Source organism: Larus michahellis, chromosome 18, assembly GCF_964199755.1.
Source record: "Larus michahellis chromosome 18, bLarMic1.1, whole genome shotgun sequence".
Lineage (NCBI taxonomy): Eukaryota > Metazoa > Chordata > Aves > Charadriiformes > Laridae > Larus > Larus michahellis.
The window spans coordinates 5,249,790-5,264,505 of NC_133913.1; the positions used below are offsets into that span (position 1 = coordinate 5,249,790).

At 59.6% G+C, this 14,716-nt stretch overlaps 2 protein-coding genes across 3 annotated transcripts; both read right to left on the minus strand.

Annotated features, from left to right (window-relative positions):
- Positions 1–993: 993 nt before the first annotated feature.
- LOC141732929 (1-acyl-sn-glycerol-3-phosphate acyltransferase alpha-like) lies at positions 994–5,815 on the minus strand. The gene is made up of 7 exons (XM_074562539.1): positions 5,501–5,815; positions 2,992–3,125; positions 2,530–2,705; positions 2,304–2,399; positions 1,990–2,062; positions 1,584–1,793; positions 994–1,163 (listed from the first exon to the last, which is right to left on the minus strand). The coding sequence occupies exons 1-7, from the start codon at positions 5,683–5,685 to the stop codon at positions 994–996; spliced, it is 1,044 nt and encodes a 347-aa protein (XP_074418640.1). The 5' UTR covers positions 5,686–5,815.
- A 2,105-nt stretch (positions 5,816–7,920) lies between these two features.
- Positions 7,921–12,495, minus strand: PRR29 (proline rich 29). Of its 2 annotated transcripts, none has more exons than XM_074561813.1 (6): positions 12,375–12,495; positions 11,794–11,917; positions 9,886–10,004; positions 8,812–8,987; positions 8,592–8,662; positions 7,921–8,426 (listed from the first exon to the last, which is right to left on the minus strand). In XM_074561813.1, the coding sequence occupies exons 1-6, from the start codon at positions 12,441–12,443 to the stop codon at positions 8,395–8,397; spliced, it is 591 nt and encodes a 196-aa protein (XP_074417914.1). In that variant the 5' UTR covers positions 12,444–12,495; the 3' UTR covers positions 7,921–8,394. The 2 variants fall into 2 exon arrangements, with proteins under 2 accessions (XP_074417914.1, XP_074417916.1); XM_074561815.1 differs by having other exon boundaries at positions 7,925–8,426; positions 9,886–10,001.
- Positions 12,496–14,716: the final 2,221 nt, after the last annotated feature.

Below are 14,716 nucleotides of genomic sequence, written 5' to 3' on the forward strand. Positions count from 1 at the left end.
AGTTCCATCTCAACAGGAGGAGGAACTTCTTTGCTGTGAGGGTGGCAGAGCCCTGGCACAGGCTGCCCAGAGAGGTGGGGGAGTCTCCGTCTCTGGAGACATTCCAACCCCGCCTGGCCGCGTTCCTGTGCCACCTGCTCTGGGTGACCCTGCTCTGGCCGGGGGTTGGAGGGGATGATCTCCAGAGGGCCCTGCCAGCCCCTATCATTCTGTGATTCTGTGACCACCTCCATGTGACGGTTCCCAAGTTGGTGAGTTGTCACTCAAGGGAAGTTTCTTTTCTGTTGCTGATATTTTTGCCCAGTGGTATCCGTTTTGGTCCATGATTTCCACGGTTTTGCAGAATTTCCTCCAGAATGAGCCAGCCGCTCCCACGAGCGGGAACAATGCCACACTGGAGCGCTGCACCCTTGTTTGGCCACGGTTTGCACTTCTTATTAGAAGATGGGAGGTGAAGCCTGCCCACCCTGCTCCCAGCACTAGGGGCAGCCACGCACTCTGCTTCTCCCTGCCCTACTGTCACCCCAGGGTGGCTGAGGCAGGAGCTGCTGGTCTGGCAAGGAGCCAGCAGATGCCCAAAGCCCTGCCCGGCTGCAGGGAAGAGGCCAGGGGACATGGTATCTGGCACATTGGTCTGGTTGTGCCATGGTCCAGAGGCCATGGAGAGGTTCCTCTGGCTCCAGGTGGGCATAATCCTCTGCCCTCTGAGGTTTCTGGGCTTTATTGGTGCTCCTTCTGCACACTTACTGCTTGTCCCTATGTCAGGGAGAGGTCCACGCTGGCGTAACTCACACCATCCGGCACTATACCCCATGGAGAAGCTGTGGTGTCCATATTGATGCTCTACACGCAGCAATCTGTGCATCCCACATGGCCATAAGGAGATGGATCCCCATCCCCACGCTCCCCTCGGCACCCAAGGCTCAGGCAAGACGCCATACACACACACACACACGCTACTAGGTATGGACCCTTTAATCTCGCACCCTCTTCTCATAGTTCAGCATCGAGGATGCTCTTCCCACGCGGCAATATCCCCTGGACCTCCTGCCACCCCCCCGGCCCCAGCCACACGCTGTGCTCTGGACCCCTCCCCAGAGGTGGCTGCATCTGAGCAGCATTGCCAGCTTGCAGGAGCCTCTGGAAGAAGGAACCCAGCAAGTCTGTGGGTGAACCCCGCTGCGAGTCACGTTGTCAGGGCTGGAAAATGGTGTGGTGAAGCCCCAGCCCAGCCTGGCACCTCTCTCCCCTCACCCCGAGCGCAGGCAGGAGCCATCCTGCCGGGCAGAGCTGGCAGACCGGGTTTGATACCCCGGGGCCAAACACAGCGCCAAGTTTGGGGGAGACGGGCAATGCCCCAGGGGAGGGGACGCACAGTCATAGCGAGGGGTTTCTGGGGGCACCGTGCACTGATTTCAGGCTGCTGCCCAGTCCCTGTCCCTCTGCTTCCCCTTGCCGAGGCGGTGGCAGGTCTGGTGGACACATCTGCAGGGGACAGGGTAGACCAGCCTCTGGCCGTGCCACCTCCTTAATGTCCCCGAGGGTTTCTGCCTAATATCTGGTCCCGGTTTTGTCCCCCTCACGCTCCAGGCTGCCCGTCCCCCTGCCAGCACCAGCCCCAGGGCAGCGCAGGAGCGGAGGCTGCTCAGCGCCCTGGTCCCCACAGTGATTTGTAGACATCTCAGCAAGGGCATCAGCCATGGTCTGGCGGACAGTCTCTGTCAGTTCAGGGACATCCTTTGGGCTCAGGCCCTGAGTTTCTACCTTGGGGAGGACTCGGATGGTGCACGTCCCTGGAGAGAGAAGGGAAAGGCCAGGGAGGCTGTTAGAGGAACCCACCAAGAACCAGGTCTTCCCACCAGCATCCTCCACCACCAGCTGCCCCCCCACACCTCAGTGTCCCACAAAGGGACCCCCCCAAGCCCTACGTGCTTCATCCCCCCCACCAGCCCTGCCTTCTGGCAATGGGGCTTTTTGTCCATCGCTTACCAGAGGTGAATTTCTTATCTTTGGAGCTGAAGAATTCCCGGTATGGGGAGATCACGATGGGGAAAATGGGAACCTGTAGGAGATGGAGGGTCAGGGGTATCCTCCTTACAGACCCCCTCCAATGTGGGACTTCAGCTCCTGCCATGCCCCAGGCTTCAGCAGGTCCCCATCTCCTCCCTGGGTCCTGCACAGCAGGGTGCGTGTCCCTGGGGACTGCAGACACCAAAAGACCCTAATGTCCCCCATACCACTGCCCCAGGGTGCCCACCCACCCCACTCCATCAAGGGCAAGGGGAGGGGAAGGACAGCCTTACCTGAGCCTGCACGGCCAAGTGGAAAGCCCCGCGCTTGAAGGGCAGCATGGATTTGTCCTGGTTCCTGGTGCCTTCAGGGAAAATCAACACTCGGAGCTACACAGGACAGGGAGAGACGTGAGCATGGACCCTGACCAGAGCGCCGCGGGACCTGCTGTCAGTCCCCTTGCCCCATCGGTGTTTGCTCCCCGACTCCCCCCAGCTGCCAGCCCCCACCCCCCCTCACTTTTTCACGCTGCATGGTCCTGGCCGTCTGGGAGATGACGTTGATTGCGTCTTCTCTTTTGTGGCGGTCGATGAAGATCATGCCGCTGAGCCAGCAGGCCCACCCCACGGTACCCATGTACAGGAGCTCCTTCTTGACGATGGGCACACAGTGGTCGGGAATGATCTCCACTATGCCTGGAGGATGGGTGGGAGAGGAAAGGATCCGTCCCTGCCCAATGGCACTCAGAACCAACCAGCCCTGGTGCTGTAGTGACCTGGCATCATCTTCCATTGTCCCAGCATACCCATAGCCCTGAGCTCCTGTCCCACCAGCTCTTCTGGCCCGCCCCTTCCACGCTGCCCTGTACAAATCCTGGTGCTGACCTCGCTGGGAACACCCAGGGAGAGCCTGGTCCACCCCTGCAGCACCCCAGAGGCTGCCCGCCCATGCAGATGAGCCCCCCCTCTCTCTTGCACATACCTAGGAGGTCAAGGGAAGCTTGGTGGTTGCAAACTATCACATAGGGCCCCTTGATGTTCAGATGCTCAGAGCCCCACACCTGTATCTTGATGCCATAGAAGTATTTGAGGGGCCGGATCGCAGCACGCAGGAGCCTAGGGCAGAGGAACACACGCAGGGAGCAGATCGACACAGCCCTTCACAATCGCTCAGGGAGCAAGGGGAGAGATTGGCCAGGCCAGACCTGCTCTACATGAGCAAATAGTGGGTCCCAAGGTGGATCTGCCTTCAGTCTCAGCGATGCTTTGCTTTTCTAAAGCGCATTTGTAGCCTGCACAGCTCAGAGCTAACCCTGTAACCATCCCCAGGGTGGGACCAGCTGCTGCCTTAGTAGTAGAAAGTCTGTATTGGAGCTGCTGCTGAAGAAGAGCAGCCAGTGCAAGCTGGTGGGAGGAAAAAAAACCCCAAACCACAGGCTTTTTGATGTCTAGGGATGATGGGGAAGCAAGACGAGAAAGGATGGGATGCCTGCCTGCAGCCAAGGTGCAAATCATCATATCCCAAAGAGGAGAACTACCTCTGGCCAGGTAAGCATCACCCGTAGGCTCACACACACACACACACACAAAGCTGGATCTGGGTGTGCAGGCTGGAAACCCAGACACCAGAATCACAGTCTGGATCGCAGCCGAGAGGTGCTAAGCACTGAAGATGGACATGCAGAGGAACAGTCTTGAGACAGACGGGGGTCTACAAGGCTGCAGGCGTCTCCAACGGACTGTCCCTGCAGAGCAGGCAAAGGGCAGGGCTGCAGGCACCAAGCTCCATGCTGCAGGGGGAGAGGGAAGAGAGCGGGGAAGGGAAAACCAACTCAGCTTCATTCGCTAGAGGAAATCACAAAGAATAGCTTCACCAGACCTGCAGTGTTGGGAAGAGATGGAGGTTTCGTCTGTGCGGATGGAAGGGGGAAGAAGGAAGAGCGGCGTCACCATCCAAGAAGGGTTGGACAGGAAGGGTGACATTAGGATGGCGGTATGATGAAGGGTGATGCTCAGTATGAGAATAATGAGAGGAATGGAGGGAGGATGGAGCAACAGGGATTGCAGCACCCACAGTGCAGATAAAAAGCCGGAATGCTTTCGGTGTTGAAATGGGCCACGCTCAAACCCACAGCGTGAGGAGCACCCATGCCAGGGTCCACACGCCTGGCAGCCATTGGTCCCAGGGAGCCCACAGGGGACAGGGCAGGGGACAGGGCACCAGGTAGGGATGAGAAGCACTTTGGGAGGAGGCAGCAGAGGCAGGCACAGAGGGAGAAGGAGGCACGATGCTTAGAGGGCCTGTTGCATCAGAAGGCCACCACATCCCTTGGGAGACGAAGGCTCAGAGATCCTTGTGTCTGCAGAGAAGCAAAACACTTGTGGCAATGGCCCAAAGCCAGGGCTAATGACAGGAACATGCTCCAAGCCCGAGGCTTTGGGATTTGGAGGCTGAGGAAGAGATGGGACCGGCAGGCGTGCTGCGGGGGCAGAGGACGGCTGCGAGGTGTCGGTGGGATGCGATAAGGCAGCGTGAGTCACCTTATTTCCACAAAGGGTATTTCCACTAAGCCGGAAGCGTTTGCACCAGGGCTCGCAGCACCTCCGGATGCGTGCGTGTGCACGCAGCATTTCTGCACAGAAAGGACGAGGGAGAGAGGCTGCACCACGGCCTGATAACATCAAACCTCTGACCACGCTCCTACCGAGGGCCCGAAATCCATCAGCGGAAATATGTGGTGGCTCGAGCTCAGCAAACACCACAGGCTCAGACATTTTTCACTCTGACATAATTACATCCCTTGCGGTATGCTATCATGCCCAGGAATCCAGCAACAGGATTGCAACACCCTTGAAAGCAACCAGACCTTCCTCTCGTGTTGCACAGCGATGTTATCTCAGCTGCCACCACCCCTGAACAAGCTGACAGCACCAGTGCATGACTCGCCGGGACGTGACTGCGCCAGGCCCGACAGCTGATGGCATCAAGACATCCCCAAATCCCTCTGCCAAAGCGCAATCCCCGCTGAGCAAGACCTGGTTGCACTGCCACGGAGACTGCAATGGGTGTGCGTTGCCATCCTGCTTATGATCGTACCTCCAACCTTTGCCAAAACCCCCCTATTGCCCACCCGACTGATGACCCCAACATTGCGATGGCCAAGGATGATCCCTTTCATGCCACATCCTCCAGAGACCACTAGTCCTGACCCAGCTGGCCATCTCCATTATGGCGTAACCCTGCCTGGGCATGGCCAGCACCTTTTCACCACCATCACCACCTTTCCAAGATGCAGAGGCATCCTTCGTTGCCACATGGACATGACCACAACCTTTTCTGTAGCCCCAGGGCTCAACCACCAGCCATAAGACGGCTGCGGGTATGCCCAGAGCAGGAGAGAGCGTGTGTCCACGAGACCACATGAGCTCCTCCACCACAGTCAAGCCCCAGCCATCTCCACATCAGAAGTACATCCCCAGGCCGTACTCACTTCATGTTCTCCACAGAGCGTCCCCAAAGAGCCGCAAAGGGGGACAGGAGGGTGGAGACGGCCACAATCCAGCAGTTGAAGAAGGCCACCTTGCAGAAGTAGTGGAAGGTGGCATTGTACCGGTAAAGCAGCAGGGCTGCCAAGGGGAGGAGGAGCAGCAGCCCGTGGAGCAGGACCACCTCCATCCCGCTGCCCCGGCGGCAGGATGCTGTGGAGCTCAGCCCGTGTCACCGGGAGCAGGGCGAGTGGAGCCAGGGATGCCGAGGATCGCGGCAGGTGACTCAGGTGTATCAGCAGAGAAGCGCGTGGGCGTTTGGGGCTGGTCCAGGGGAAGGTGCTGTGCGTATCTCACCCTGTTGAGGATGGACTGGCTCAGACAGGAGTCAGACTACCCCACCAAGGGTGGAGAGTGGTGGTGAGTCAACGGCGGGGACCCCAGCTCATCAAAGGTGTCACCGCTGATAAGTGCCCTCCTGGGCTGTTAAAAGTGTCTCTGACTTGATGCAATCTAAAGTGTCCATTCTCTGGGCACCTCTCCCGGCCACAGGGAGGTGTGGGAAAGGGGGATCTCAGCTGGTGGGACAGCGGGAGCTGGTTCTGGTCCCTGCCCACCACCCCAGCGAAGTTTAGCACCGTTCCCTGTTGGCCTCATGGCTAATCCCCACACCTCACCCTGCAGAGTACCAGATTATTGGAAGGTATCTCCCTGCCTGCGTCTGCAGCAGGCACATGGTGCCAGGGCTCCCCGTCTCCCTGCTCCCCCCAGTCTGGGCTGCAGGAGCTCCTCTGTCCTTCCCCTCTCAAGGTCCAGCATCTGGCACCGAGGTCCAGGTGATGCCACAGTGGTCTGCGCCCTGCCACCACCCCCTGCTTCCACCCCAAGCTGAAGGAGATGCCAGCCCTCGCCCCACTTGGCAGCCAGGGGCCACATTGCGTTAGGTGTTTACCTAGGTGTAATTAAGACGCACAGGGCTGTAATTAGCCTCTCCTTCCGCTCTGTTTCTTTCGCACTGGGCACGCAGGATCCAAGCCAACTCTGGGTTGCCACGTGGAAACTTGCTGTTAAAAAGCAAGCGCTCGTCATTGAGGAGGTAACTCTGGCCTGGTCTCAGCCACCAGCAACATCTCCCAGCCTGGCTGTTCCGTGTCCCAAGCCCTGCCAGGAACATCCAAATGCTGCTGCTCAGCCCCATTGATTCCTCTCTAGCCGGCAAGCAGAGAGCTCCGCTTGTGCCTTCCCGTAACAACCCGACCAGGGCTCTGGGGCAAACAGTCCCATCACACCACACTGGGGAGGGACATCACATCACCCAGCAGCCCTGTCCCTCGTCTGACACAACCTACCTTCAGCAAAACCACTCTGCGTCTCCTCTGCTCCGTTCCCCTCCATGCCCATGGCTGCTCTTTCCACCCACACCTTCTCCCTGTCCCTGCCAACGTGGGTGCGAGCAGATGCCGGTGGGCTCCTGGCCGTGCGATGCTCTCCGTGCCGCCAGCTGAAGGGTGCCCCAGTTCAACCAGTGTGACCCAGAGAGAGCTCCAGGGGTTACTTCCACCATGGGTGTTGCAATCCCCATTGCTTCATCCTCCCCTTCCTCTCATTATCCTCATATTCAAGCTAAAATTGGGACATATCTTGAGCCCAGCCTTCCTGTCCACCCCATCCCCAGGTGACTCCTCTCCTCCTTCTTCCCTTTCTGTCTATACAGATGTGGAAACCTTTGTGCACCAGCCTGGTTTCCCATCGAACTCAGCTTTGCTTTTGGATCGTCTCCTTCCCTTTGCTCTTACTGCTCTGCCCAGCCAGTCTCACAGCCTGCCAGGGTGCTCCCAGCTGGAGGAGATGTGTCTTCATGCTGCAACCCAACATGACTCTTTTGCTCCACACCTGGGAAGCTTCTCCTCCAGCTTCAGCAGGAGCCAGGAGGAGCTTAGCTGGAGGGGCAGATCTGCCTGTGCCAGAGCACAGCTCAGTCCTGGGCTTGGAGAAGACAAACCCTGCTTTCCGTAGGGAGCCCAGAAGAAAGTCAGGGCAATCCTCATGCCCAGTTGGGGCAAAAGGAGGGGCTTTAAGGTGCAACTGCCTGAGCGCCATCTCCCTGCTTACTCTGAGCTCCAGGTGACCACCAGCCCTGGGGTCTCCTGCTAAGAGCTCTGCTCTTAAGGCAAAGCCTCCTGACAACTGGTCTGGAACCCCACTGGGGTCAGAGCAGGGCTGTCACCCCTAAGTGGCATTGTGGAAGGTAGCAGAGGCGGGGGGACAGCTTCCAGCACCCAAAAATGCATCTGCCCCCGCTTCCCGATGGGCAGAGGGGACACTGAATCCTGAGGAACTCCATGATCACCCCTTTTCACACCCACCCACCCCTCCTCACCCCCACAGCTTGGAGGGATCCCTGCATTCAGGCACGGCGCCAGCAGTCTGTGTAATTACAGATGCTTAATTAGTGACAGCAGGGCACTTCCTTAACAAAGCAAATTAATTACAGGCAATGTGCTGCATTGAGATCTGAAGGCACTAATGAAGACCAGGACCACCTGGGCTGGCATCACCCGCCTCCTCCCACCCATGGGGAGGTGGCTCAGCTCCTGCTGCAGAGTCCTCAGGGCTTGGAAGAGACGTGTTTTCCAGCCAGGATTGGGATGTCACCACCCATCTGCTGGGGATGAGCCCCGTGCAGAGCGTGGAGATAAAGACTGTCCCTGTTTGGGGTCATGCTGTCACCTGGCTTTTGGTGACAGGCTTCCTGACACCCTCTGCCTTCGGGGGTGGCTTGCGGGGAGGAAGCCCCAAAACGAGGTGTATCATGGAGCACCCATGCTCAGAACCTGCAGGATCTTCTGGGGTTGAGGGCTGGGATGTGCAGGAGAAACCACCTTGGGATGGATGGAGCTCACAGCCTCTCCTCCACCACATCATAGTACTCTGCGGAGAGAAAAGGGCAGCTGGAAGATGCGCAATGGCCACCCCCAGGATCCCACGGATGGAGGGAGTGGGGAGGGCTCAGCTTTGACCGGGTGCTGCCCGTTTCATCCACACGTGAGGGCAAGACGTCCCTCGTTGAGGGACATGGGGAGAACGTGTCCTTACCCGAAGCTGGTGGGACGTTGGCTCCCACAGTCCCCGTGGCGCTGGGGGGTGGAGGCGGGGGCACCGCACGGCTGGAGGAGAGCAAGGACAGGAGTAAGTGCCACCTCGGCATCGCCCCTTGTGTCCCAGCTTGGGCTGGAAGTCTTGTTACACCAGGAGCCCCGGGGACATGCACGCGACCCTGTGCTGGGTGCCACCAAGCAGCACCCTCGTTACTCACACCTCCTCATCCTCGGCTAACGAGCCTGCGCCCAGGTACCGTACAGCCGCAGGTCCCCGATCCCGCGTCGGGACCGGCCACGCCAGGACGGGAGCGGGACCAGGGCAGGGGATGTAGTGATGGTGGAACACCACAGCCTCCTCTTCCTCTCCGGTCTGCAAAGGTACCGCCATCGCCTGCGGGGAGGAACAAAAGGCAGGGCTGTGCCCGGCCCCTTTCGGCAGCCTGGGGCACCGCTCCCCAAAGCACTGGCAAGAGAGTTCCCACGGAGCCGCTCTTGGCTGCGATGCCACCGACACGGCACGGCTCTCCCAGGGTCCGGCTGGGTGGGCTCGCTCCCACACAAAGCCCCGCGGTTGGCCAGCGTGGGAACCAGGCTGCTGGGGACACGGGGAGGTGGCAGCTCCGCAGCCGGGACCTCAAAACGCTGCTGGGAAGATTCTGTTTGATCCGGCCGCTGGGATGCGACAGGCAGGGACCGGTCTTGGGTGAAGTGGTGGGCACTGGGCGGGCAGCAGGGGAGGGGACGTGCCTCGAGATGCCAGCTGGCAGCGAGCAAGGCAGCTGCCCGCAGCCCAGCCCTCGCCCCCGCCGAGAAAGCAGCATTTGTTTCCCCCCAAGGAGATGAAATGTTTCATATGATTTAGGTTCGAGATGGACTTTTAAATGAACGCCCTTGCAGAGCCATTCTGCCTAATGAATAGCGCTCAGTCTCGTTGCTCGGCCGCCGCAGCCCCGCGCTGCACCCTGCCCGGACCGCAGCACGCAGGGAGGGTCCTGGCCCTTCCCCGCTGGGCTGAATCGCCTCCAGGAAGCCTGGATGCGATCTGTGCTGGCAGAGATGGGGGTCAAACCAGCACAAAGAGCCCCAAAACCCCAAGGGGCTGCAGACTGAGGTGGGCTGAGACCACCCAGCTTCTGCGCCCGGAGGGATCCTACGCTGTGCCGAAGCAGGAGATGGGCATCCTGCTCTCCTGAGCAGCTCTGGAAAGGTCCCTTTGCCCACCTCTTTGGTCCTTTTGGTCCTCTTTGATCCCATTGTCCCTTTGCTCATCCAGCATCCCTGACCCTTACCTGGGCAGCGGCTGGGGATGGCCCGAACCCAAAGGACGTCAGTGCCGACATAGCCAGGTTGTTCATCACCACCTGGTGCATTTGGGAGTTTTGAATCATCATCAACTCGATTAAATCTGCTGGAGAGTAAGGGGCTCTGCGTCAGAGAGAGATCGGAGCAAGGGCACAAGAAACACGGCCATGGGATGAGTGCCTGGGATGGGATGGGGCGGCACCACGGTTTGTCCCTGTGCCCAAGCGGCGGGAGCTAAGCCAGACTCCCCCCACCCCAATTTGGAAGGCCCATGTGGCATTTAAAAATTATTTTGCTTGGATAAAGCTTTAAAATAGCCATATTCCAGCCTATTCTTATTTGCAAATGTGATTAAACATCTGGTCTGGCTTGCTGAGGGCTGCTCACAAAAGGTGATTAGTGGTGCTGGAGGCATCAGACTTTCCGCCCATTCGGAGGAGAATTGCTGTGGTCCTGGCAGTGCTCAGCGGCTTGGCAAGGCTCTGCCTTGGCACCAGGCGGCAGAGCCGGTGTCCTGGGGGTGGCACCGCATGGGGACCACGCCAGGGTCAGCTCTGCTTGGCACCACATCATGCAGGGGGGGCTCAGAGACCCTCCCGAGGAGGCAGGAGCTGGGGCTGGACCCACCTCCATCCCCAGGAGCAAGCACCTACGGAGCTGGGTCCGGGAGAGGAGCGGATTGGGGATGCTCGGTGCCTCGCCAGCCCCTTCCCTGGCTCCGCATGAGGAGCTGGGACACGGAGCAGCCAGGCACGTACATGTCCCGGTCCCCTTGGCTGGATGCCCAAGCCGCGAGGTGGCCGCTGAGGGCAATCAGGCTGCGGGGGAAGCGCAGCGTCTGGCTCCACATCCCCATCGAAACATCCCCATTTGCCGCAGGCGTGAAGTTCCCCTGCAAAATGCCTGCAAACCTGCTGGAGGGGCTGCCCCCGAGATCCCACTGGCTTTCTGCACCAGACCCACGATCCACTTTTAGCTGGAATCCTGGGAAAAAAAGGGGTTTGGGCACCCCTGTGTCCCACATGCCCGATCCCAAAATGCTTTCACGCCCTGGGATGGGCTCCCAGGGCACCCATGGGGCAACTGACCCTCCAGCGAGGAGCATTACAGCACAACCCGGGAGGTGGCCGGAGCCGGAGCCACGAGGGGAAAGCGGGCCAGCAGCCAGGCATTGAACCAGGAGGAGAAAGCAGGCGAAGGGCTGGCAGCTCTTAATGGATCCCACCCGTCCCGCTGGAAAGGCAGCCGGCTGCGAGGGGCCGGGCTGGGCTCTCCTTTCTCTTCCCACACCAATTTTGAGCGTGCCCTTTCCTCCGTGTCTTTCTAAAGACGGCCTAACCTTCCCCCCTCCCCGAAACGCTGCGTGGCTTCCCCCGCAGAGTGTCCTGGGGATCACAAGCTCCCCCGTCTCTGCTCTCTGCTCCCCCAGCCCAGATTGATGGATCCTGGGTTGCACAAGGTTGGGTGAAGCCCCTGTAGACAGTCGGTCTTTGCTCCCACCTGCACGTCCCATGGGCTCTGGGGCTGGCACGTGTCCCACTCCGGTCCCACCTAGGAGCCCGTGTCACCCTGACTTTCCCTGGTGATGCTCCCTACACCCACGTGAAATGGGGGTTTTGGAGGAATAAAGAGAGGTGGATTTACAAAATCAGCCCAAAACCATCCCCTGGAAGTGTCCCGATGTGGCCAAAGCCTGCCCAGATTTCAAGGTTGCTAAAACCATCAAAAATCATATCCCATGGGGCAAAGCAGCCGTCAAAGCACGGGGTACGGCTGTAAAGGGTGGGCACAGCCCCCCTGCCTGCCCCTCATCCTGAAAAGGCTGGGCAAAAGAAGAAGAGGATGAAGTTAAGCTGGTTTTAACGCTGACCTCTACAACATCTACCATCACGCACCTCCCCGGACGTCTGAAGGTCCCGCGGGGGGAACCGGGGCAGCCACCATCCCGGGAAGCTGCTGGAGGATCACCACTGGCTGCTGGGGCACCGGCACGGCCCCACCGGATCGCCCAGGTTGGAGCTGAAAGGCAGGAGGGGAAGGAAAACCCCAGGAATCTCCCACTCTAATTTAGTGCCCCATTAGCGGGACAGCAGCAGGGGAGGAGAGGGGAGAGGAGCTGGTGGTGGGGAGGAGAGCAATGCTGGCCCCGGGAGGAGCAGGGGTGAGAGCCTCAGAGGCGGGGGTGGCTTGCACCAGCCCCCATCTTCCCAGGGGTGCAGCCCTGCAAGCCCAGATGAATTGCATGCCTGGCAAGTCCCAACCCCTGGGGACGTGTCCCCGTGCAGAAGTGGCCTTCCCGGTGACCTGCAGGGAGCAGGGAGGGATTTTGCAAGGAGCAGCTTTGCTGCCCCAGATCCCAGTGCCCACCCGAAACCAGCCCCTCTCTCCTCCCACCCCATCCCGTTTTCCCCACCCGACCCTCGTGAGCCCTGACTATCCCATAAATCCAGAGACAGAGCTGCTCTCCAGGGCTTACCCTGTGGGGTAGGATGTAGGTCCCTGCCGGCGTGCCCCCCCAGGCCCCATGGGGTGCCCCCACCTCCATGGCTGGGGCGGGCGATGGGGCGAGCAGGGCTGCTGCAGGCAGCAGGGCTCGTTGCTATAGCTGCTGGGGCTAAACAAACCCTTCCCCGCAGGTTTGGCCGGCGGAGGAACCTCCCCGGGCTGGTTTTCCCTGTGGTGTATTCCCAGGATAACCCCCCGACACTGTGACAGGCTGTGGGGCAGGGATGGCTTGTGCCCCCCTGATGGCGTTTCTGAGCCTGGAGGACAGCCTGCCCGGCAGGGAAGCGAGCTGGGAGTAGGGGGCTGCAGGTTTTTCCAAGCCCTGCTACTGGTCCCAGTAGCAGGGGAGACCTGGTCCCAGTGCTGGGGCCGCTGAGCCCCGGTGACGGCATCTCACAGCTTGTGGCTTTGGGAGCTTTCCTAAAATCCCAGGCCCCAGCACCCTGTGGTCTCCACTGGTCCCATCCATCATGGCCGGTGGGAGACGGGGCTGCTCCTGCCCTGTGGCTCGTGCTCTCGGTGCCTCTGTTTCCCACTCTCGGGGGCTGCAGGAGATATTTGGGATCACCGAGCCCAAACGCAGCCACCCCAGGCCAGAGCAAAGGTCACTCAGCTGCGGGATAAAAGGGAAAACCTGCGATGACAGTTCCCTGCTACCTTCTCCTGGGCTTCAGCAATGTGGGGCTCTGGGACATCCGAAGCCGGAGATGATCCCGTCTTTAACAGCCTTTTCTTTCCAGTTTAGGGCCGTTGCCCTGTGTTGGCTCCGAGCCCGCTGCCAGGTCACCTCCCCGGGGCAGAAGGCAGAGAAACAGGAAAACAAGGATGGGGTGGGATGTGCTTTCCTGTCGGAGCGGCTCGCTCCTCGCCGCACCGCCTCTTTTATTGGGACTTGTTGAAAGGTCCTTTCAAGCGCCGGCGGAAAGCACGGGGAGGCAGTGGCAGCGCGTCCCTGTGGGGCTGAGACGTGTCACCTGTGCCTGGGGGGTGCTCCGGGACGTCGGAGCAAACCTGGTGATGAAAGGCAGGGAGCACTGGGAGATGGGTCTTGGCGAGAGTCTGGGATGGCTTTGGATGTCTGGGATCAGACCTACAAGGCTCTGCGGTGCCCGCCGTGGGATGGAAGCATCCCTGCCTGTGCACCACGGGTTTGGGGTCTCAGTTGGTGGAGCGAGAAAGTCCTTCTACCCCATGGGATGTCCCCTTGCAGGTCCTCAGAGACAGCGTCCCCCTGTGCACAACCAAGGCACAGTGGCCGGGGATGTCGCTCAGCCCTGCCAGTGCCACCTGAGTTCTGGTCCCCAGGGTGCCCATGGCACAGTGCCGGGTCCCCTGAGTCTGGCTCCCAGCCTCCTGGACCACTTCCCTGGAGATGCGATGACCATCCACCGTATCCCGCCATGGAAACCAGGCAGGAATCAATTGCACCAGAGCCTGGCTCCAACCCCCAGCTCTTCCCGACCACGAGTCCTTCCCAGGATGCTCGCAAGGGGTTTTGTGTCCAGCAGACCAAAACCAGCTCATATTTTCCCTTTATCTCCCCTTGGCCAGAGAGCTCTGCGTGTCCAAGCTCGTCTCAGGCAAACACTGCATAAAATATTTAAGCCCTTAGCAACCCCATTGCCATGAAAAACCACTTTCTCCCCCAAAACAGCCCAACTTCCCACTGGTCTCAGGTATCCTTCCTCCACCTCCACCAGCTGCGTTTCCCCCCGACTCCTCTTCTGGGTGATTATTTCCACCAATATTACATCCAAAATCCGTCGTCCGCCGATAGCGCAGATCTGGGAACTTTTCCCAGAAACCCAGCCTGCAGCCAGTCCTGTTCACCGAGCAGGAACAGATCTCTCCAAAAACTCTTGTTCTGCCCCAAAATGTCACTGGAGACACCCCCAGAAGCCAGGGGAGGAGCGCTCCGAGGCCGGCTGCCTTAGCCCCCAGCCGTTGGCTCCAGTCAGGCTATTTTCTGCTTGATTAGATTTCGCTCCGAGTTCCTAATTTCTCCAAGCCCCTCCGGATTATTCCTCTGCCTTTTGTTATAGCTCCCAAATTCCCATTATTTGCACATTTAATTACCGTGCTGATTACCCCCTGCTTCTGGCAGAGCCTGCCTTGCTCTGAACAGAGCCCGGGTATCCGCCTCGCTGACGCTAATATTGTTCTCATCTGTGGGAAAGATTCAAGCTCCGGGGCGAAGGTAGAGGGTAGAGCTGTGCTCACCGTGGCACGTCCCTTTGGAAGTCCCCCAGCACGTCTGTCACACAGAGGGAAGGTCTGAGCATCCGTGGGAGAGAGGGAGCAGGAGATGCAGGC